General features: G+C 43.1%; 1 protein-coding gene and 1 long non-coding RNA gene across 5 annotated transcripts in view; both read left to right on the top strand.

Moving 5' to 3' along the window:
- The window catches only part of PCID2 (PCI domain containing 2), a 28,988-nt gene that overhangs the window by 4,113 nt on the left and 1,244 nt on the right, over positions 1 to 23,631 (top strand). The window contains exons 2-13 of one of the 4 annotated variants that reach the window (XM_032246295.1): positions 1,459 to 1,548; positions 4,155 to 4,228; positions 5,487 to 5,552; positions 6,512 to 6,553; positions 7,511 to 7,565; positions 11,621 to 11,724; positions 17,245 to 17,320; positions 18,059 to 18,200; positions 20,930 to 21,030; positions 21,925 to 21,998; positions 22,113 to 22,238; positions 23,075 to 23,198. In XM_032246295.1, the coding sequence (XP_032102186.1) occupies positions 1,459 to 1,548; positions 4,155 to 4,228; positions 5,487 to 5,552; positions 6,512 to 6,553; positions 7,511 to 7,565; positions 11,621 to 11,724; positions 17,245 to 17,320; positions 18,059 to 18,200; positions 20,930 to 21,030; positions 21,925 to 21,998; positions 22,113 to 22,238; positions 23,075 to 23,198 (1,074 nt within the window). Of the gene's footprint in view, positions 1 to 1,458; positions 1,549 to 2,695; positions 2,843 to 4,154; positions 4,229 to 5,486; positions 5,553 to 6,511; positions 6,554 to 7,510; positions 7,566 to 11,620; positions 11,725 to 17,244; positions 17,321 to 18,058; positions 18,201 to 20,929; positions 21,031 to 21,924; positions 21,999 to 22,112; positions 22,239 to 23,074; positions 23,203 to 23,631 lie in introns of those variants that run through there. The other 3 variants (XM_032246298.1, XM_032246296.1, XM_032246297.1) reach the window with 3 other exon arrangements.
- LOC116528846 lies at positions 11,731 to 13,058 on the top strand. The gene is made up of 2 exons (XR_004259241.1): positions 11,731 to 12,256; positions 12,557 to 13,058. It is a non-coding gene; the product is annotated as an uncharacterized LOC116528846 (long non-coding RNA).

The raw sequence follows: 23,631 nt of genomic DNA, 5'->3' as shown, positions 1-23,631 counted from the left end.
CTTTCGCTGATGTGTGGCAGTGTGGAGGACCCTCTGCCTTTCGCTGAAGGGTGGCAGTGCGGAGGCCTCTGCCTTTCGCTGATGTGTGGCAGTGTGGAGGACCCTCTGCTTGTGCTTTTTTCCATTTGCACATCCTTGTTATGACATCCCTGGTCAGTCTTGAGTAAGCATAAAATGTAAATATTTAATTTTATCATAGTTTAATTACACTGTATCTAAAACTTTGTGCTTATCTTTTTGCTTAGTTAGAATTTTTATGTCTTTTTTTATAAATATGATTTAAAAGCATATTTGGTTTTCAAATTACAAAATGTCTGTTGCGGCAGGAGCTCATAGGGCAAAAGGCTCTCTGGTCTCCAGCCCTGACCCACGGTCCGCATAATCAGCTGGCATGGTGTGGTACGGGCCCTCGTTCTTTCCTCTGCGTACATGTTGTACGTAATTTTTCGGTTCGTTTTTCTCCCAAATCAAGTTACACGGTTTTCCTGTAGTTAACTTTGTTTTAATCTAATCATCAGATTATGCACATTTTCTCATGTTATTACATGTAGATCTGTTTTATTCTTTTTAACAGTAGCCAAGTATCCCATTGTATGAATGTGACAATCTGTTTAGCTATTTTCATTTCCCTTTTTTTTTTTTTTTTTTGAGATGGAGACTTGCTCTGCTACCAAGCTGGCTGGAGTGCAGTGGTGCACTCTCGGCTCACTGCAGCCTCTGCCTCCTGGTTCAGGTGATTCTCCCAAGTAGCTGGGACTACAGGTGCGAGCCACCACGCCCAGCTAATTTTTTTTGTATTTTTAGTAGAGATGGGGTTTCACCATGTTGGCCAGGGTGGTCTCGATCTCCTGACCTCATGATCCACCCACCTTGGCCTCCCAAAGTGCTGGGATTACAGGCATGAGCCACCGCGCCCGGCTATTTCCATTTCCCTTTTATGTTTAGGTTGGGTGGAAGCTTTTTGAATTTTGGATATATGTGGTTTTTAAACTGATTTCTTTTTCATAAACTGTATAATTGGATTTTCAAACATACATTAATGTGATCAAGTAAAACTAGGATAATTCACCTTTGTGAAGAGTTACATGATAAACCACTGACTTACTTGCTTGTCCTGTTTTTTTGCTTCAAGAACATCTGTTTTTGTTAGTTTGTTTTAAAGAGATGGGTTTTGCTATGTTTTTCAGGATGGTTTCAAACTCCTGGCCTCAAGCAATCTTCCCTCAGCCTCACAAAATGCTGGGATTGCAGGCCTGAGCCAGCCGGGAACATCCCATTTTGAAATGAAGTTATTGTTTACCCACTGCAAAGAGCAGTGATCTGTTACATTTGGATTATTCTGTCTCCTTTCAAAGTAGGGGAAAATGAACTCTCCCCTGTAAGGCATACAATGTTTGTAGGTTCTGTTAGAGCAGAATGTTTTATTTTCTACTTAGGTTTTCCTTTCAAATATTTCAGGTGTATGAAGCCATCGACACCAGAGACGGAGCATCTTGTGCAGAGTTGGTGTCTTTTAAACATCCTCATGTTGCAAACCCACGACTCCAAGTATGTAAAAGACCTGTGCACATAGGTGTCTGCAGATAATTACGGGGTAATCACTTTCCTAAGAGAAGTGTAGAATTTGAGTAAGAAGAAAACCAATATTGTCACTCTTCATTTGAAAATTTTAAAGTTTTTTATGATATATGTAATTCCTATTTATTTATGGAGCACTGACTATGTAGGTACACTGTAGTGGTGTGGACCTCCCGCACCTGTGTTTGATTCCCCCAGAACTCTCTGAGGTTTAGAGAAGTGAGGTGGTGGAGACTTGACTCTGTCCAGGCCTGTGCGTCCCCAAAGCCCCATGGACATTGTGCACTACAGGTGTTTCCCATTTCAGTCCTTAGAAAGGCCGGCAAGCCAAGGCCCAGCCTGGGGTTGTCCATGGAGTTTCTGTGTCACCTGTGGCATAGATGATATAAACCAGTATTTTATATAGAAAATCTTGTGGGCATTTGGTAAAGCCCTGTTTCCTTATTGACACCCATTATCATATTGGAGTGTATTCCTACTGGGCGCAGCATTTTTCTTTTGGAAGAAAAATGGGCTTATCTATTGGGGGTTATGTTTAGTGGTGTACAGGCTGCAACTCAGACCAGGTAAATCATTCTCTACAGTGGTGGCAGGCTTGTTGTTTTTGTTTTTAATAAAGTTATCTAGGTGATTCTGTGTGTAGACAGTGTTGAAAACCATTGCTCTAAGTAGGAGTTAGTGCTGGAGACTCGATGAGACCAGGCTTGCCTTGGCCAGAGCACCCCATGGCTGGTGCCGTGTGCTTTGTTTGTATCATATCACACGAGAGGACACATACTGTCCTATTTGCAATCTGAGACGGATCCCTTAATTGTAAAACTCCCCGCTAACCTTTCTTACAGTGGTTTCTTTCACCCGACTATAGAATGGTGATTTTTCTGATAGTGTCATTCTTCTCTCTCACTGTATCAGCACGGGCTCATTGCTTCTGTGAAAAAACCTCAGTGTGCTATCACATATCGTGTGTTGGTCCAGGTTCTCCAGAGAAACAGGGCCAATGGGATATATTGATATTTATAGAGGTTTAGTATGAGGAACCGGGTCCTCTGATTATAGAGGTCGAGAAGTCCCTAGAAGGAGTAAATTCTTCCTTCCTCTACCTCTTGTTATATTCAAGCCCTCAACAGATTGGCCATTGCCCGTCCACACTGAGGAGGGACGCCTGCTTTCCTGAGTCTACCAGTACAACTGCCAGTCTCATCCAGAAACACCCTCACAGACACTCCCAGAAATTACATTGTCTGGGCACTCTACGGCCTGTCAAGTTGGCAAAATTAACCATCGTCTATTCAGTTGTTCAGATTATCTTAAAGTTGAGAGGAGAGGAAAACTTAGAAATGTCTAGACTAGCCCAGGAGATGCGAGTGGTGCTCTCAGCGGGAAGCTGAGAAGGCTGATTCCTAAAGTGGCACCATCTGTAACTCATTAGACCTCACGGAAGGCCTTCTATGCCTTACTTAATAAACCCATGATAGTTACTTAACAATAAACATGTTAGTTACTTATTTATTGACTGACTGGCTATTAAATACTAAAATATATGTGAGAGTGCCTAGAATATTTCCTGGCTTGTGGAAGGTAACACCAAATTATATTCATGGGCTTCTTGTTCCCCTGAAATACTGATAAATATTTGTTGAACTAGTGAACCATTTATTTATTTATTTATGAGACAGTCCCTCTCTGTCACTCAGGCTGGACTGCAGTGGCACAATCTTGGCTCACTGCAACTTCCATCTCCCAGGTTCAAGCGATTCTTGTGCCTCAGCCTCCCAAGTAGCTGGATTATTGGTGTTCACCACCACACCTGGCTAATTTTTGTATTTTTTTTTTTTAATTGAGGTGAAGTCTCACTCTGTCACCCAGGCTGGAGTGCAGTGGCACAATCTCAGCTCACTGCAACCTCCGCCTCCCGGGTTCACGTGATTCTCCTGCCTCAGCCTCCTGAGTAGCTGAGATTATAGGCACATGCCACCACACCTGGCTGATTTTTTTGTTTTTTTTTTTTGTTTTTTTTTTGAAATGGAGTCTCGCTCTGTTGCCCAGGCTGGAGTGCAGTGGCGCTATCTCGGCTCACTGCAACCTCTGCCTCGTGGGTTCAGGGGATTCTTCTGCCTCAGCCTCCCAAGTAGCTGAGACTATAGGTACATACCACCACACCCGGCTAATTTTTGTATTTTTAGTAGAGACGAGGTTTCACTGCGTTAGCCAGGATGGTCTCGATCTCCTGACCTTGTGATCTGCCCACCTCGGCCTCCCAAAGTGCTGGGATTACAGGCATGAGCCACCGTGCCTGGCCTAATTTTTGAAATTTTTTTTTTGTAGAAACTGGCTGATCTCGAACTCCTGGCCTCAAGTGATCTGCTTGCCCCGGCCACCTCAAAATGCTGGGATTACAGGCATGAGCCACTGCTCATGGCCTGAACCTTCTATTTAGAGTATTAAATGTAGAGTGTTACTGTGAACTGTAAAGTATAAATTCTCTTGAAACAGAGGTTTAAATATTTCTTTCTATATGTTGCATTATTTCTGTGCCTATTAATTTTACTTTTGCCATTTTTCTTTTTTAAAATCAGATGGCCTCTCCAGAGGAGAAGTGTCAGCAAGTCTTGGAACCCCCTTATGATGAAATGTTTGCAGCTCATTTAAGGTAATCTGTTAGGGAGGAAGGAAAACACACACATCTGGAAATTGCTGAACTGACGGGGGATTTTATCTTGCATTATCTTATGCTTGAAACGGATAATTGACTTTGAAAAAGTAGGAAAATGCATTTGTAATTTCACTTTGATAAAGCCTGTGGAAATTTTTTACATCAGTTGTATAATACTATTTTTAAAATCACATAATACTTACCATAGTGACTGGTTAGTGGTCTTTTTAGTAGAGTATGGAACCTAACCATTAACTTACCCTTTTCATGGAATTATGTCTGTTTTTGAACCTCTTTACCTTACTGGGAAAGAAACTAGAGTTGAGCAAAGCAAACAATGCTACTTTTTACATACACTCCATATCTACTGTTTGAGCCCTAAGGGATCAATTCAGGCAGAAGATTGTGTCCTTATGTGAGATTTGATTACTGTCTTTCAGAGCAGCCTGGCCTACAGGGCCAGGCTGCGGTCTGTGAGCAGGAATGCCCTGTGAACCCTGCAGGGTCTTTGGAAGAGTTGGGGTACCACCGTGTTCCTTGTAGTACAAAGCACCCGTGATTTCCTAGCTCTGTGCAGTGTGCGATGGGTTCCAGATTTGGCGATGAACTAATACTGACATTATGCAGCGGGGAATCTAGTTTGAATGTCATTGTCAGCCTCTGATAGAGTGGAAGGGTCATACTAATAATGTGTTACTCATAAAATTGCTGGAACTAGGTCCTTCTAGAACTTGAAAGAAGTCTCAAAACTTACTGTAGGACTTCATCTTTTTTTATTTATTTTTTTTTTTGAGACTGATTTTTCGCCCAGGCTGGAATGGAATGGCGTGATCTCAGCTCACTGCAACCTCCTCCTCCCAGGTTCGAGTGATTCTCCTGTCTCAGCCTCTTGAGTAGATGGGTTTACAGGCATATGCCACCATGCCCGGCTAATTTTGTATTTTTAGTAGAGATGGGGTTTCTCCATTTTGGTCAGGCTGGTCTTGAACTCCTGACCTTGTGATCCGCCCACCTCTGCCTCCCAAAGTGCTGGGATTACAGGTGTGAGCCACCGCACCCGGCCCAGACTTCATCTTTTACTCACCTGTTTGTGTTCAGTCATTTGTGTGTTTCTTCCTTCACCCTTTATCACCTGCCAAGCAGGACCACTAACTTTCATCCCAGGACCACTGGGACCAGTGCAGTGAAGTGAGCTGTGTGTATGGCATAACTAGTGTCTAGGTTTTTATCGTGTGAAAGTGTGTTTATTTTCCAGGTGCACATACGCAGTGGGGAACCATGATTTCATAGAGGCATACAAGTGCCAGACCGTGATAGTCCAATATCCTTTGTCATTTATGGCAGCTGTCCAGTGTAGAACACGTGCAGTGAATTATTTGGGACTTGAGACCTGGAAACATTGGGGCAGTTGCTCACTTCTGCAGTTAGAAAGGAATGACAGTGTTTTGGAAGAGAAACTCATTTCAGCTATTTCATTCGGCATTCAGGTACTTAAATTTAGCACGGATCTTAAGACTCATGCAGCCACTTCGTAAGGAAGAACGCTGTGTTAAGAGGAAGGATCTTATTTAATTCTGTTGAGAAGAAGAATGTTTCGTTGCCCTTAATAAGGTAGTAAGTATAGTTACAGGGATTGGTTAAGTCCTGTTGGCGAAATAGCAGAAATCCAGAATTCAGGCAGAGGTGGACAAGAGTGAACTCAGATACACATCCGCATTGAATTGTGGCAGCTGAAGACCTTAAATCAAGCTGGTTTGTACTTAAGTCACTTAAAGAGTATCTTTAGTTAAGGCCTGAATCAGTGAGTGTTCTAAGGATTTATATGTATCTCTAGATAATTATCTTTTCTTTTTAACCACCTTGTTTAAATATACACAGAAGAGAGTTGGGCTACTTGCTAACAGCCTCCTTGGAATTCAGGAATTCTGTAGTTGATAAAATCAACTGTATGCTACAGATTCTAAAGCACTTAAATGTGACTCATGATCTTCTGGGCTCAGAGAAACCAAACAAAACATTTGAAACAGCTGATTTAAAAAATCTTTTTTATTTAAGAGACAGTATATATGAAATAAATATATTTAGTATACTTGAACCTACTAAGATACAGATATTTGTAATGTGAGTTTATACCTTTTTTTCTCTTCAAGAACTTATTGCTGTTATAATATACAATCTGCTAAAGGGTGAGCTACATTCTTTAAAATTTAGGTTCTTATTCCTTTTATTCTATGTAGCATTATTTGAACTGTATATGCCGTATCTTCCTTAACACAGTACGTCATTCTTGCGAGCATTCCAGGCACACAAAGAAGAAAACTGGTAAGTGTGAACAGAAACAGCTGGAGATTAGCAAATCGCAATTTTTTTTTAGCAGAATCTTTTCACAAATTTGCTTTAAATAAATATATATTGTATTTTTTCCATGTGGATATTTAATATCAGTGTGTTGACATATGGTAATGTCTACACAGATAGTGGAGTTATAAATCGAGTAAACTTTAATTGTAGATCAGCCACATTGTTTGGAGTGTGTGTATGTAAATATAGTATTATTTTTATTTCAGATGTCTGTTTCCCCAGATATTTATTAAATACTGCTTTTTCCTTCAGTTATCAATTTTGAACTTGTTTTTGATTTTAAACGTTGGATAAAAGAGGTGGACCAACTACAGTTCATTTGGGGTGTTCTAATACATAGTAATGGTGGCATTTTTAAATGCCTTGCCAAACTAATTCAAATAGATTCTTAATTTTATGACTTATTAACAAACTGTAGGTAAATACTGAAATTTTTTTATACTAAAATAACCAAAGGCCTTTTGCAAACAAACAAATCCACGCTTTTCTCTTTTAATGTGAAAGCTCACGCATGAAAACCGTCCACTTTTGCCAGTTGGCTGTAAAGGTTTTGTGACATTTTGTGTATTATATATTCTGGCTCCTGTTAGGAAATCTGATCAAACCACTGCTTTTTTAGTGGCGCTGTTAGGATCCTGGTGGGAAGCTGAGGGGAGGAGAATATCCTGGGAGCCCGGAGCTGAAACATGGCTGGGTCTTCTGACAGGGCTGGGGACAGGTGTGGAGCCCTGCAGTGTGGGGCCCCAGGATGATCGGGAAGTTTGTGTCCTGCAGCCCACCTGGACAGAGGGTGCGGAAGCAGATACCTGTCAGAGTTTTGGAAAAATATGGACCCCATTCTGGATAGTAGCCCTGGGTGGCCTCTGGGGATGGAATCTGGTGCCTCACAGCCCCTCACACGTTTCTTTTTGCACTTAGGGCTCTGCCTGTCATGTATGCAGTTGCGCTTGACCTTCGAGTGTTTGCCAATAATGTAAGTTTAATTTGCTGTCATTATTGCTTTAAAACTAAAACTTGGTGACTGTTGTTTAATTTCATGTTATTTTTTCCAAATTTTTTGAGGGGTAAATGGGAGTTGAGATGTGACTGGTATAGGGAGCAAAAGAACAGATATTGACTATTTTTTCTGGGTTAACACAAACAGATTTAAATAAACATTTGCTCAGATTTCCACACTGTTCATATAGAGGGAGAGGTTTCAGTCTGTGGTTAACCATTTATGGTATGTGTTATTTTTGTGAAATGAGTGGAACAACAACATATGAGCTATTCTGTGTCTCTTCTACCCTTAAGATGTGGCCTGCTCCCCGCCGAAAAGAATTCAGCTTTATATAGATTTGGGCAGTAGCAAGGGGCTTCCTGGGGTGAGGGGAGATCCTGGCTTTTATGGAGGTGACTTCCCCTTGGGGACCCACAGAAGCTCCCATTACGGAGCAGCATTTGTCAACTTTTTGGTCTAAGGACAACCCCTTTACAGTTTTAGAAATGATTGATGACTCCAGTTCCAGGCAGGATGCAGTAGATTTCTCCCTACTGCACCTGTTAAACAGTTAAAACCTTGGGAGTTGTCAGGCCAGCATGGCTATGGGAGATGGAGAGAAGGGGGGATGGGGCTCTCAGAGTCACGTGTAGGGAGTACCCGGGTTTCCTTTTTGCTTCCTGTCTGTCCTGGACTGGGTGCCTTAGAAGCTTGAAGTCTTCCACCATCAGGCAGAGACAAAAAGCCCCAAGGAATCCAGGAGGCTGGGAGGACAGTCCAGCACGACAGAACTCTGACCGTCACTGCTTCACTCCAGTGTCAGGCACAAAAAGTCAGCAAGTCCCTCCTACCCCATCAGCAAAGTGGTACAGGCTGCGGGCGGCCCAGGACCTCCACCCTGGGCTAGCAGTAATGAGGAGCTGGTCCCCTTCCCACCAGGTTGATGTCAGAGGCTGCGCAGGGGACCTGGGTCTCCCCGACTCAGGGGCAAAGGGGTGCCCCTGTTTCCCTACTTGTGTGGTGAGGCCTGTTAAAAGCAAGATAAGTAAGGTCCATCGTCTTGTCACGTAATGCCCCAAATGTTCAGGATTTAATGACACTGATTACCAGGAAAAATCTCAACTTTTAAAAATTTCGAATGAGAAAAAATATTCAGCAGAAGACACCAATGCTAAGATTTCACAGCTGTTGGAATTATCTGACAGGAATTTTAAACAGCCCTCTAAGAATGATTCAGCAAGCAATTAAGAACATGCTTGAAACGAATGAAAATATTTAAAGGCTCAACAGGGAAATAGGAAACACAAAGAAGAACCAAATGGAAATTTTAGAACTGAAAAGTATATTGAAGACCCCAGAGAGCTTTTATTTTTGTTTTATCTGTTTATATTTACTATATTAGAAATTTTAATTAGAGAAGATTTTTAAATATTTATTCATTTTAAAACAACAACAGTAAACCTTTTACATGTAACATAACTGACTTTTTAAATAAAAAATAACTATATTTCCAAAACAAAATACTAGGAAAAGTGGTGTCACATCACTTTTGACCTCTTTGATGTCGAGTTCAGCAGAAGCCATCTAGTCCTCTTACCTGCTTCTGCACTCACTCTGTTGCAGTATACTGTTTTTAATAAAGTATTTCAAGACATTCTGGCCTCACAAAGATGCAAGTGGAGACGAGGGAAATATTCTGATAGGCTTTCCAGACCACTGAGATAATTCTTCTTTGACTCTGTATACCAAAACTCCAAGAAGCAGTTGTTTTTTAAAGGTTAGTTAACAGTGTGGCTTCTGAAGTGTACAATAGACTTTTTCTACCTTTGCACTAAGATCCACTGGTCTGCCTAGAGCACTTTGAAAGGATTTTGTTGTATTTTGCATTAGTCATATCTTGGTCCATTTGGGCTGCTCCAGCAAAACATTGTAAACTGGGTGGCTTGTAAACAACAAACATTGATGTCTCACAGTTTTGGAGGCAGGGAGGTCCCAGATCAAGTCACCAGCAGATTCAGGGTCTGGCGAGCACTGCTCCCTGGCTCATAGCATCTTCTTGCTGTGTCAGCATGTGGTAGATGGGGCAAGGGATCTCTCTGGGGTCTTTTATGAGGGCACCAATCCCATTCATGACAGCATCACCTTCATGACCCCATCACCTCCTAAAGGCCCCTCCTCCAAACGCTATCACCTTGAGGATTAGGATTCAGCATGAGCCTTGGAGGGGACACAAACATTTAGACCATAGCAGGCCATTTGGAGAATGTTGGCTTACTGAGCCATGCAGCAGCTGCCAAGTGTTGACACACCACTGTTAAAAACCCAACCCCCAAGCCCCTACCTTTCTTAACATCTCCAGGGACCTCATCAGAAAAGTCTTGGAGTAAGGAGAAACTGCTAAGCTCATGGTGGTTGATAAAAGTTTCCCAGAATTCTGATTTTTATTGAAAGCACAAATGTCATTGGTAACCAGTACTATCAGTTGTTTGCCTAGAAGTGACAAATTTGTTTCATTCATTTTGGAGAACATGGTCTGCCAGATGCTCAAGGCTGGGTAGCTGTGTTTGCCTGTCAATTTTCTGTTCCCCAAGAAGCAGCTAGTCCAGCTCACAGCTCAGACAGCTGCCCAGAGCTTTTCCATAAACAGTCATGAGACACCGTGTGCACCAGAAGTGCTGCATGCTTCTCATTTCATCACAAAGAATATCTAAAATACGTGTGCTCAAGGACCAGGATTTAAGAAAATTCATATTTGCTGCATTATCAACAACATTTTATTTATCTATTTAGAGATGGCCTTGCTCTGCCACTCAAGCTGAAGTGCAATGGTGCAATCATAGCTCGCTGCAGGCTCCAGTTCCTGGGCTGAAGCCTCCCACCTCGGCCTCCCGAGTAGCTGGGACTACAGGCGTATGCCATGATATCAGGCCAATTTTAAAATTTTTCATAAAGACAGATTCTTGGCACGTGGCCCAGGTTGGTCTCAAACTCCTAGGTTCAAGTGATTTTCCACCTTAGCCTCCGCAAAGTGCTGGGATTACAGGTCCGAACCACTGTGCTTGGCCCATCAAGGTCATAAAGGGAAACGAATTGTATTGGTTTGTTGATTGATTGCAAGTGTCTGGTATTTAAGAACATGATTATCTTGTAGTTTGGTGCCGGTGAGAGCACTCCAGCATTTTACCTATTGCTGTTTTTGCACCATCAGTGTAAATGTTATAATACAGTAAAAAAAAGACCATGATGGCTTAGTGTTGTTGTAAATATAGTTTGAGCTGTGTGTGGTCATCTGCACACCTGTTGTAGGCCTCGGGTTTGTGGAGAACACAAGTGGGAGAAACAGGTTCTTTCTTCTTTAACCAAGGCTATCCTCCTAAATTCAGGGGAAAAGTCAAACTCAGTGATGTCTTTAATGTTTGTTAAACGTTTTTATTTCAAGCATTTTGACTAGCCAACTTCAGGGACCTAAGTAAGAGAAAGCTCAGTAGCATATTAACATAAGTAGTGCAGGTTTGAAAAATTGGTGACTGACTTGAATTAATTGAAGAAAGATTTGGCTTGTGGAAGAATTGGAATAATATAGACTACTCCATTTTTTAAAATATTATGGTACATGCTAGCTGATTTCTCCAGAATCCTTTGAGACTTTGACTCTTAATTGTATCCATTTTTTACGTTAAGGAGTAAATGTTTTGGCTGTGCACAGTGGCTCATGCCTGTAATCCCAACACTTTGGGAGGCCAAGGTGGGAGGATTACTTGGAGTCAGAAGTTCAGGATCAGCCAGAATAACAAAGTGAGACCCTATCTCTCCCCGCCCCCCGGGCAAAAAAAAATAATTAAAATTAAAACAAAAACCCCCAAACTAGCCAGGCATTGTGGTGTCTGGTTCCCTGGTTCCACTTCCTCAGAAGGCTGAGATGGGAGGATGGGTGTAGCCCAGGAGGCTGAGGCTACAGTGAGGTGTGATTGTGCCACTGCGTCCAACCTGGGCAACGCAGCAAGACCTTGCCTCGGAAAAATAAAATAAATGTTTTTATATTTTCTTAGGCAGATCAGCAGTTGGTAAAGAAAGGAAAAAGCAAAGTTGGGGACATGTTAGAAAAAGCAGCAGAGTTACTGATGAGCTGTTTCCGGGTCTGTGCCAGCGACACGTGAGTAAGGACTTGAGGAACACAAGACGCTGTTGGTCGTGTTCTTTATTGCAGTGTTCACCCCTTTCTGGCCTGTGTTTATTGTTGACATGTATTTTACTTCCACACATAATCCCACAGCCATCGTTATTTTTGCTTTGGAAAGTTAATTGTTTTGTAAAGGAAAGAAGAGCTCAGGGGAAGAGAGGTCTTTTCATTTGCCCACATGTGACGGTGCCTGGAGCCTCTGCAGGTCCCAGTCTTTTCATTGCCCACATGTGACCGTGCCTGGAGCCTCTGCTGGTCCCTGTCTTTTCATTGCCCACATGTGACCGTGCCTGGAGCCTCTGCTGGTCCCAGTCTTTTCATTGCCCACATGTGACCGTGCCTGGAGCCTCTGCTGGTCCCAGTCTTTTCATTGCCCACATGTGACCGTGCCTGGAGCCTCTGCTGGTCCCTGTCTTTTCATTGCCCACATGTGACCGTGCCTGGAGCCTCTGCAGGTCCCAGTCTTTTCATTGCCCACATGTGACCGTGCCTGGAGCCTCTGCAGGTCCCAGTCTTTTCATTGCCCACATGTGACCGTGCCTGGAGCCTCTGCTGGTCCCTGTCTTTTCATTGCCCACATGTGACCGTGCCTGGAGCCTCTGCAGGTCCCAGTCTTTTCATTGCCCACATGTGACCGTGCCTGGAGCCTCCGCTAGTCCCTGTCTATTCATTGCCCACATGTGACTGTGCCTGGAGCCTCCGCTGGTCCCAGTCTTTTCATTGCCCACATGTGACCGTGCCTGGAGCCTCTGCTGGTCCCAGTCTTTTCATTGCCCACATGTGACCGTGCCTGGAGCCTCTGCAGGTCCCAGTTTCCGTCTGTGCCATTTCCCTTTCCTGAAGCACTTACTTCAGCATTTGCATTTGGTGAGGGTCTGTGGGCAGTGAATCCTCTAGGCTTTCATTTTTCTGAAACTGTCTTTATTTTTTTTTAAGACATTTTCTCTTTTTACCAGTGAAGAAGCAGCACTGATTATCTTCCTTTTTAAAGGCTCCTTTTGCTAGATGGAGTCTTGTGGGTTGACTGCTTTTTTTCCCTTTTGGCACTTTAAAAGTGTCATTCCATCTGGTTTCCTTTGCTTCTGATGAGTCCCTGCCATTGTTCCCCATATAGAACAGGTCTTTTTCCTCTGGCTATTGTTTTCCCTTTATCATGGGCATTCAGTAATTTGGCTCTGATGGACATAGTTGCCTTTTTCTTTTCCTTTAATTTCTCCTGTTTAGGATTCATTGGGCTTCCTGGAATTTTTTAAAAATTTAATTTTTTACATTCTTTCTTCAACTACTTTTGGCCCCATTTTGTCTCCTCTCCTTCTGGGATTTCACCTGCATATGTGTTAAATGCATGATATTATCCCACGCAGGCCACTGTTACTCTTTATTTTTTAACCTTTTTTTTTTTTTTTTTGAGACAGAGTCTTGCTCTCTTGTCCAGGCTGGAATGCAGTGGCACCATCTCAGCTCACTGCAACCTCCTCTTCCCAGGTTCAAGCCATTCTACTGCCTCAGCCTCCCGAGTAGCTGGGATTACAGGCACCTGCCACCACTTCCACCTAATTTTTGTATTTTTGGTAGAGATGGGTTTCACCATGTTGGCCACGCTGGTCTTGAACTTCTGACCTCAAGTGATCCACCTGCCTCAGCCTCCCAAAGTGCTGGGATTACAGATGTGAGCCACTGCACCAGGCTTCAATATTTTTTTTTTCCCTCTCCTTCATTTTGGGTAATTTGTACTAACTGACTTACAAGTTGACTGATCTTATCTGCCATTAGTTATTTTTAATTCTCAACTTTCCATCTGATTTTACTTTAGAGTTTCCATTTTTTTTACCCTAAAGCTCCCATCTCTTCATCCATTATATAATCACATTTATTTATGACATTTAGGACATTTTAAAGCAAAGAAACATTATCAAAGGTGCCCATATATAAATAAACAAAAAAACTATTGTTTCCAGAGAGTAGTTGTTTTAGTCCTCTTGTGTTGCTGTAAGGGAATACCTGAGGCTGGGGAAGTAAGAGAAGAGATTTGTTTGGCTCACAGTTCTGCAGGTTGCACAAGAAGCATGGTGCTGGTATCTGCTTCTGGTGAGGCCTCAGGCTGCTTCCACTCATGCGGGAAGGTGAAGAGAAGCCTACCCCATGGCAGGAGATAGAAGGGGAGGCACCAGGCTCTTCCACAACCAGCTGTCTGGGAACGCTCACAAGAGCTCAGAGCGAGAACTCATGCATTATGGCAAGGACGGCACCAAGCCATTCATGAGGGGTCTGCCCTGTGACCCAAAAACCTCCATTAGGCTCCACCTCCAACAGTGGGGTTCAGGTTTTAACATGAGGCTTGATGGGGCCAAAAAACCACATCTAAACCATAGCAGTAGCCTAGCACCTGTTTTCCCTAACTGTGTCTGCTGCCAATAAACTCGGTGGCCTCAAAAGGTGGGAGCTTTTGCTCTTGGGTGTTGTAGATCCAACCCATGAAACCAAAAGTGAGTGTTGAGCAGAACAAGCTGTATGTGAGGCCGAGGAATGAAGACGCAGGAGTGTGGCTCACAGATCAGCTTTTCCACTTAGGAAGGGTGAGGGGATTGGAATACAGGGTTTCTTTAGTGATGACGTTGACACTCCAAGCAAGGGGAGCAGTATTCATGCTTTTCTGGAAATGGGCGGTAGACTTCTGGGAGCTGAAGTACTGCCATCTTTATGTCCTTATGGCTTCTTCCCATCACTGTCATGGTGATTGTCAACTGTTGTGGCATTGGTGGGAGTGTCACTGAGCATGAAAATGAGATTGTCATGACGTTTGGAGGCCCTGCAAAGGCCAGGTAGACCTCCGCTTTGTGTCCTGCTGGTCTTAGCTGGTTTAACCGAAAGGGGAGCCTCTGACCTCAGGCATTCTGTTGCTGAAGATAAGCAGAGTGTGAGCTGTGCAGCTGTTCGGCCAAGCCTGCACAATGTGCAGTGCTGTGGGGATAACACGGCCTCCCTACCCAGCCTCACTTCAGAACGTTCCTACCTAGGCTGGACGGTGGAAGAGTCCTTGCTGTGCCACGGCACTTTCCCGTTGAGGCCGAGGTTCTCCTCCACTCCTGGCTGTCTACGCTGTTTTGAAGGTCTCTGCCTTCTCTAGAGCTCTTGCTGCTGGACTTCACAGTGGATCAGAGTCTTCTTTTATAAAATTCCTTCCACTGCGTTTATTGGGTGATTTGATGACCGTGTAGGTGCTGTGTGTTTGATGCGAGTGCATGAGGCTGTGGGCCTTCTCCATCACTGCGCTCCTTGCACCACAGAAGCTCAGTGTTTCTTCGATGAATACTTGAAATTCTGCTTGATTGTCTATCTGCACAGCAGCGGTCTGCATGACCTTTGATTGGGCAGTGGTTTCTTCAGATATGACACCAAACGCATGAGCAACCAAAGAAAAAAATAAATTGAACTCCAAAATTTAAAACTTTAGATTTCAAAGGACATTATCAAAAAAGTAAAAAACAACCATAAACTAGGAAAAAATATTTGCAAATAATATATGTGATAAGGACCTAATATCCAGAATATATAAAGAACTATTACAACTCAACAGTAGAAAGACAAATAATCCAATTTTAAAATGGTTAAAGAGTTTGAAAAACCTTCCAAACAAAACGCACAGCTGGCCAGTAAGTGCATGAAAAGATGCTCAACATCAGTAGTCACCAATGACTAATGCATCAGTCACTTGAAATGCAGATCAGAACCACCAAGAGCTGCCACTCCACACCCTATGGGAGGACTGTAATCAGAAGACAGGCAGTGCCAGCAAGGGTGTGGAGAGACAGGAGCCTCGTACACATTGCCAGGGAACAGACACGTGTAGCTGCTGCACAGAAACGGGACGGCAGTTCCTCAGAGTTAAATGTAGAGTTACCGTGTGACCCCGTAGTTCCACTCTGAGAGGGACACTCAGAAGATAGGGGCAAATCCCCAGTGATGTCTCTTTCCTCTTGGGGTTTGCTTTTGTCACATGTCTCCAGTAGAGGTAATTGTCCCTGGAGTCAGCCCAGCTAGGATGTCACCATGCATGTAGCATTTTACGTGAGTTACAGAGTACTTGTGTGGTGTGTTTTGTTTGGCTTTTCCATAACCCTTTGAAGTCATAGAACAGTATTATTGTTTCTTTTCGTCTTCAAATGAGAAAGATGAAGCCTTGAGAGAATCTTGTTTGCAGTCCTACCCCTAGGTAGTGATAAAAGCCATACAAAAGAGCTGGTTAGACTAGCTCACGGGCAGTTATCAAACAGGCTTTGATACTTTAAAATTGTACTTTTATATTATTTTAAGTGTTTCTGTATAGACACACTTTGGTCTTTTAAGAGTAATTTTATTTTCTCTGGCTTGTGAACCAGCTGCTTGTTTTCCATACTGGGCACTTTTATATTTTTGTGCCTTGACTTTAGGTGTTAACACTAGAGTGTACTTGCATAAACCTGGATGGTGTGGCCTGCTCCACACCCCCACTGTGTGGCGTAGCCTACGGCCCCCAGGCTACAGGGAGCAAGGGCAGCGCGTGCCGCACCGAGTGCTGTACGTAACTACAGCGCAGTGGGACATCTGTGTGTCTGAACATATCTAAACACAGGAAAGGTGCACTAAAAATACAGCATGAGGATCTGTAGGACCCCATCCCACACGTGGCCTGTAGTTAATTGAAATGTTGTGTAACGCATGACTATTTCCAAGTTAACGGCAGACAGTGGTATATTCTCCCCCAGGTACTTCAGTTTCTGTTTTTTCATCTTTCAAGGTAAAATTTACATCCAGTGAACGTACAATATTATCTGTATGTTTGCTGTTGAGGCACAGGCCATTATTGTCACCCCAGAAACTTCCCTCATCCCTCATTTTGGGCAGGCTCTTTCTGCTGTCTGGATTTGTTCCACTGTGAGTCACTTCTCCCTCTTTGGTGACTTCAGGTAAATGTGTCTTCCTTGGTGGACTTATCCTCTTTGTGTGATTTACTGGGTTTTTTTGTTGTATTTTTCCATTTTTCTTTTCTTTTTTTTTTTTTTTTTTTTTTGGAGACAGAGTCACCCAGGCTGGAGTGCATTGGCCCAATCTCGGCGCACTGCAACCTCTGCCTCCTGGGTTCAAGTGACTCTCCTGCCTCAGCCCCCTGAGTAGCTGAGATTACAGGCATGCACCACCAAGCCCTGTTTTTCGTGAATGATTTATAACGATTAACTTTTACACATTGTTGCTGCAAATTAGGCAGTTTTTAGCTGGTGCTGTGGAGGGAGTGTGTTACTCAAGTAGTGAATGGGGATTTTCCTGGTTTGCCTTTCCTTTCATTTTTGCCCATCAGGTAAGACATCTTTTCTCATAATGTTATTTTGTTTGATGAATGTAACTTGAGCTTTGGGACTTTACCTCAAGATGTTAATTTGTTTAGGCATTTTATTTTGTGGTTTGTAAATAACACTTTATTTCCTATATAACTTTAAGAAAATTATTTCCCTGTAGCCGCGCTGGTATAGAGGACTCAAAGAAGTGGGGCATGCTGTTTCTGGTGAATCAGCTGTTTAAAATCTACTTCAAGGTGCGCTTCTATTTGAATGCTTGATATCTCTATAATTTTCCATTCTCCTTGGCTTCCCACATATCATACATTATTAGCTAGCCTCCCTGGCGTTGCTCAGGAAATGATCATAACCATATTCATAGTCCCAATAGCTAACATTTGTTGAATGCTTACTAGGTGCAGGGCACTATTCTGAATGCTTTACAAATGTCGCCCTGTTGACAGCTCAGCCCTCTGAGGTTAGTGCTCCCAGCTCCAGGAAAACGAAGGCACCTGTGTATAAAGCAGCTGGCCTGGTGTGGTGGAATTAGGCTTTCAGCATGGGTGGTTTCAATCCGGAGCCTTTTGTCTTCTGTGGTCATAATTAACTATGGAAAAACAGGCATATAGGTGGGTGGCTGGATAAAGAAACCATTGCCACATCAAGTCAGCCAGATGAAGAGCAGCCCATCATGTGTCAGCCGCTGGGACTTGTGCCCTCTGCCCAGGGCCCTCCACTCCTGTGGAGCCTCCCACCTTCCTGCCAGCGCTGCACAAGCTTAGGCTCCTGCAGGGCCGTGCCCCCTGGAAGGGCTTCCCAGAGCCTCCCAGGGCGAACGGTGTCTATGCTGGCTGCTTTCTGTTTTGGTTTTTATTATTAAACAAATAATTTTAATGATATAATAGGTTTTGCATTTTAAGGAAACATGCCGAGTTTGTTTTACCACCTATTTTTGTTGTTTTTAAATATTTTAAATGGATTGTTATTCATTATAGATCAACAAACTCCATTTATGTAAACCCCTAATTAGAGCAATTGACAGCTCAAACCTGAAAGACGATTACAGCACTGCACAGAGAGTCACATACAAATACTACGTTGGACGCAAGGCCATGTTTGACAGTGACTTTAAGCAAGGTGCGTTGCTAATTTTTTTTTCCCAGTATTTTAAATAAGGCACTGCATTCTGAATAACTTGAATAATATAGTTTCAGAGAACACAATGACTGTATTTTTATTTTTAAGGTAGAATATTTGTGTAAACATATGTATACTTTTTGACACTAAAGCTGATTAAATGGAAATTTTGTTGAAGGTTGTTTATCCATCCTGGGTCTCTGAAGTGCTTGCTGGAGTCTCACAGGCATCACGGATGTCCTTTCTGAGTTAACTAAGCATGACTGTTCTTGGAATAGAATGTAAATCATTGTTTTCTCTGTTTGCCTTTTGACTCTGTAATATCTGCTGGCTATGTTGACATAGAAAATGGAGATTAGGACAACATTTAGTTCAACGACTCATTTATGACCTAAAAATCCCACCTGGAGACGACTTAGAAGCAGGGGATGTGCCCTTGGACCTGGTGTCAGAGCTCATGTTTAAACAGCCTTGCATGGTGTCTTGTTACACCTAATGTGATTGTCTCAGTTTACATTGGTAACTTTCTCAAGAACAGGAAACCAGTCGTGTCTTCTTTTTGTAATTTTTTATTGGCTGTCATCGCATCAATCTTTGTGATGACTTCTCTTGTACTCAAACCAGACTTTAAACTCTTCAGCTGTTTGTGGAGCACACGGTCCTAAGTGCATGAAGCCACGTAACTTTAGGCAACGCAAGATAAATAACAGCCCTTTCATAAGGACTCTCTGTTTTTACTCTGTGGGCTTACATAGACCAACTCTTCATTTCCTTCCACAGTTTCTAGTAGATGTAGGGGTTTTAAAGAAAGACTTTTCTTGACTTTCCCTCTTTTTCTTTTTCTTAATTTGAAGCATAAAGGTAGAAGACTTTATGTTCTTTTAGATTTTATTAAGATACTGATTTTTTTTTCTTAGGATTCATTAAGTGGTATTTTTGAATACCTAACATAGCCAGAAATGATTATTGATATTGATGCAACATATTCATAGTTTCTGACATCTTTAGAGCTAAAAAGTTTGTTCAAGTCTATATCATCCAACCCTTTCATTTTACTGTAAAAGAAATAGCCATTGAGAGTGTGATTTTCTGAAATTACTGAGCTATTCTGTGTCCCCAAAAAGCCAGCACTGGCCCATGGATCTTCTGCCTTGTAGCTCTCAGAGATTTTGATTTCCATTTTACTGCTAGGAATTCCTAAAGCTCTGATTTCATTTAAGTGGATAACATGTCTGCAAAGATTGTGGTGATTTTCTTTCCTGTGATTTTATATTATTTATGTAAGAATATTTGGAGTATCTCAGTTGTTAATATACTTTCATTAATTTATTAATTTCACAGATTTATACTCCTCTAGATATTTTTGACTCCAACCAAAACATATTATTTGATGCAAAATGACTAGAGTTCCCTCAGAGACAGCAGAAAAATCTCAGCTTGCATTAACTATTGGAAAATGCACTTTTTGCACACCCAGGAGAATTTGAGATTACCTTGGGCAGTAGCAAAGGTCAAACTGGCAGCTGGTGGGATTTTGCGGACTTTCAGTGAATCCTGTTCCTTGGTCTCCACCCCACGTGGCTCCTGGTGGGGCAAGGCTTTGTGGTTTGGAAGAGACCCTCTCACCCGTCAGCATTCATGCTCCCTGTGCAGACTGGATGTTTACTGTGCCGATGTGGCCACACAGCTTAGCAGCAGGGACGGTGGGTCTCAGTGTGAGTTCCCTTGGCCTCGACCCAGACCCAGGGCCTGCTGCTTCTGGTGACCCATTCTGCATAGGGGAGGACCTCTGCAGCTCTGAGCATCTCTGTTCTCTTATATTTGGGACTTAATATACTGTTCAGGAAGAATTACATAAACAGGAACATCTCACTTTCCTAATTGTTGACCCAAACCCAGCCTTAGCAAGGCCTCTTCTTGCCACCTAGGGAAAATGTGGAATCGTTGTCCAGAAACCCCTAACTGTTCCCTCTGCCTTCAGCTTTCTGGCCTCAGGACAAGGCTCAGCTCCCCGGAGCCTGCCTGTTCTGACGGTTCCTCCGTAGCGTGGGCCGAACTCTTCGCGGTCGTGTGCAGCTGTCGTGTGCAGCTTGTAGGATTAATCTTGACAAGTAGAATTGTTTTCATATTTGAAGTCTATTAAATTCAAATCTGTTTTATATGAAATGGAATCCTTTTTTAATATTGCTGTCAGGACAGAATTAATATGTTATATATTATTAATAGTAAGATAATTTTTTAAAGTAATTGGTGATTTTGATCCCTGAAATGTATGCTAAGCTGGAGGGTGATGTTTCACTAAGTTATTTTCATTTTGTTTAATAATGAGTGATTAAAATGTGTTGTGCAGGTCCATTTTTAACCATGTCTTTATATTTTTGATGAATGTAGAAATCACCTGAACAGGGTCAAACTTTTAAAATGTTACTGTGGCTTGCCAGATGCCCTTAGGCAAATCAGAATCTGTGGAATTTAGTTTCTTCAGATTCCTCTGTTAAGTAGGACTTCCTAGGCAATTCTTGGTGAATTTGGGGCTATGGATTTTATTTAAGAAAAGTCATTGATCACAGAATGAAACTGGACTGGTATTTTTTGAGATAATAAAGGGAGGGGTTTTGCCCTTTAAATCAGGATACGGTGGTAGAATATGGAGCGTGAAGGGCCTGACACGGTGCTGGAACAGTCGAGGTGCGTTGGTCTCACATGTGCTGGCTCTGCCTTCTTTGTAGCCGAGGAGTACCTGTCGTTTGCCTTTGAGCACTGCCACCGCTCCAGCCAGAGGAACAAAAGGATGATTCTGATCTATTTGCTTCCAGTAAAAATGCTATTGGTGAGTGATTGTTACTCCATGTTTACAATAAGATCCTGGTGCTTTTATGAAGTTGACAGCTGATACGTTTCTTAAAACCTAGCAGACAGTCTGTAGTTGTTCAGTCTGAGCTGTGTGTGAGCACACCCCAAAATAAAGAAGGAGCAGGCACTGGGTGTGACCCCAACCAGAGCTTCATGCCTTACGCCTAAATCCTTCTAGAAAAGCTTTCCCTGTGTCTTGTTTCCCATGAAAGTATTTAACTCAAGAGTTTCACATTCATGTGACAAAATAAGACAAGTACGTATCACTTGTATTTCTCCCTTGAAACCTAAGTTAAAAGCAATGGATTCACAAAGAAAGAAAAACATCTTTTCAGCCTTTCTGTGGGTATTTCATTTAGTTACCATAATGTAGTTTTGATGCTTGAAATAACTAGTAAGTTAATTGACTCATGAAAAAAGCATTACACACAGGTGGCTAAAGCTGCCGTGGCTCAGAATGGGTTGTGATGAAAAGCGCTGATGTGGCCCAGCCCTTCTCAATTCCAACCCTGCTTAAGAGACAGCGACTTTCAAATTCTTAGCTGATGCTTCTGGAAGCTACTTCCTCATTCCCACGGCTCATGCTTATCCTGGCATTTCTTCAGTTATCACTCTCCTCCTGTTATAGAAATTCAAAGAGGTGTAAGAAAGTCAAGAACAAGGCCAGGAGTCACGGAATGACAAAATTGTATTGTACCCAGGCGTTCTGATTTCTAGACCAGTGTTGTTTTCCTAGTCTCCATGGACACTCTAAGAAACTCACTCAGGTTGCAGTTTTCTTAAAACTTAATTCCTTGATGTGAATTTTTATCAAAGACAGTTTTGTCAAAAATGAAAGCATTTTCATTCTGGAAAATTGACTCCATCTTAGGGTCACATGCCCACTGTTGAGCTCCTGAAAAAGTATCACCTGATGCAGTTTGCGGAAGTCACCAGAGCTGTGAGGTAGAGTATGCTGCCCTTTCTGTTTGGGGTTTATAAAAATGCAAACCCAATGAGAGTTGATGTGATCGCTGTGAGAAACTCACCCTGCTTCTGACATGCCTCCCCCGTCACCAGCGAGGGCAACCTGCTGCTGCTGCATGAGGCACTGGCGAAGCATGAGGCCTTCTTCATTCGCTGTGGGATCTTCCTCATCCTCGAGAAGCTGAAGATCATCACCTACAGGAACCTCTTTAAGAAAGTGTAAGCGTTTCCCCTGCGCAGTTGGGCTCCCATTGGGGCTCCCCGCAGAGCAGTCAGAGGGCCAGGGCTGCTGCAGCCTGAGGAGGCCGCCGTGTGGGTGGCCTCATCTTCCTTCCCTTGTATGGGTTGAAGTGAAGCCTCGTCCACTGCCTCCTGGGGGCCTCGGGTGGAGACATGTTGAGTAGCTCAGGCTATGCCTGGACTTCACGGGGAGGTAAGCAGGTTCTGCGTGAGAAGACTTGAAAACATCATCCCTGAGAGCGGCAGCCCCACATTTCATCAAGGCACGTAGGACTCACCACATACCCACCTCCCTTAATTCGTAACCTACCAGCCCTCCAGCCACGCCCGCCTGCCACAGAGGCAGATGCAGAGTCATCATTCCTTTCCCCACCTCACGCGTCCTCTGAGGCCTTGTCCCGGCAGGATCTCAGTTGAGTAAGCTTCCGGCAGAGGCTGACTTTGTACAGAGCTGTGGGTAGCACGTCACAATCAGTAGGGACCCTGTTTCACTGAATCCAGGAGACACAGCCCATTGTCGGGTGCTTCCTAGTTTGGGGGAGATCAAAATGTGAAAATACACCTTAGATGAATGAAATACTCAGAAACTATTTAAAAATTTGTACTAGTGGCTTTTTTAAGATTGAAAAGTGAAATTAGACTTTATAGTTCTTTGAGTGTATTTTCGAGTTTATCTAATAGGTGGGAACTTTTTTACTGCTTTAGAACGGGGCTTAGCGAAAGCTGCGCTTTCCCTGCCGACTCACAGTGCCTTTTCTTGGCTGTGGGGTGCAGTGTCCTGTCAGTAACCACAGTGCTCTTCTCCCCTCTTCCAGCTATTTGTTGCTGAAAACACACCAGCTGTCTCTGGATGCTTTTCTGGTTGCCTTGAAATTCATGCAGGTGGAGGACGTGGACATTGACGAAGTCCAGTGCATTCTGGCTAACTTGATATACATGGTGTGTGAGTCCTGGTTTTCATTGAAGCACCTACTCATAGCAGGATTCAGCCCAGAATTTGAAGCTTCAGTGTGGGGGTGTTAAAATTGTTAAAAAGGCCTTTTGCTTTTGTTGAAGGTATTTTTTTGATAGAACTAATTTTAGCCGAGGAAATGCCATTCACCAGGGCCTTAGGAGCATGAGGGGATGGATACTCGTATGTTTGCTTTTTTTTTTTTGAGATGGAGTCTCGCTCTTGTTACCCAGGCGGGAGTGCAATGGCGCAGTCTCGGCTCACCACAACCTTTGCCTGCTGGGTTCAAGCGATCCTTCTCCCTTAGCCTCCTGAGTAGCTGGGACTACAGGCATGTGCCAGCATGCCTGGCTAATTTTGTATTTTTAGTAGAGACGGGGTTTCTCCATGTTGGTCGGGCTGGTCTCAAACTCGCAATGT

Source organism: Sapajus apella, unplaced genomic scaffold (genome assembly GCF_009761245.1).
Source record: "Sapajus apella isolate SASKATOON/1434 unplaced genomic scaffold, GSC_monkey_1.0 scaffold60, whole genome shotgun sequence".
NCBI classification, from domain to species: domain Eukaryota; kingdom Metazoa; phylum Chordata; class Mammalia; order Primates; family Cebidae; genus Sapajus; species Sapajus apella.
This window is presented reverse-complemented; position numbering and strand designations above follow the sequence as displayed.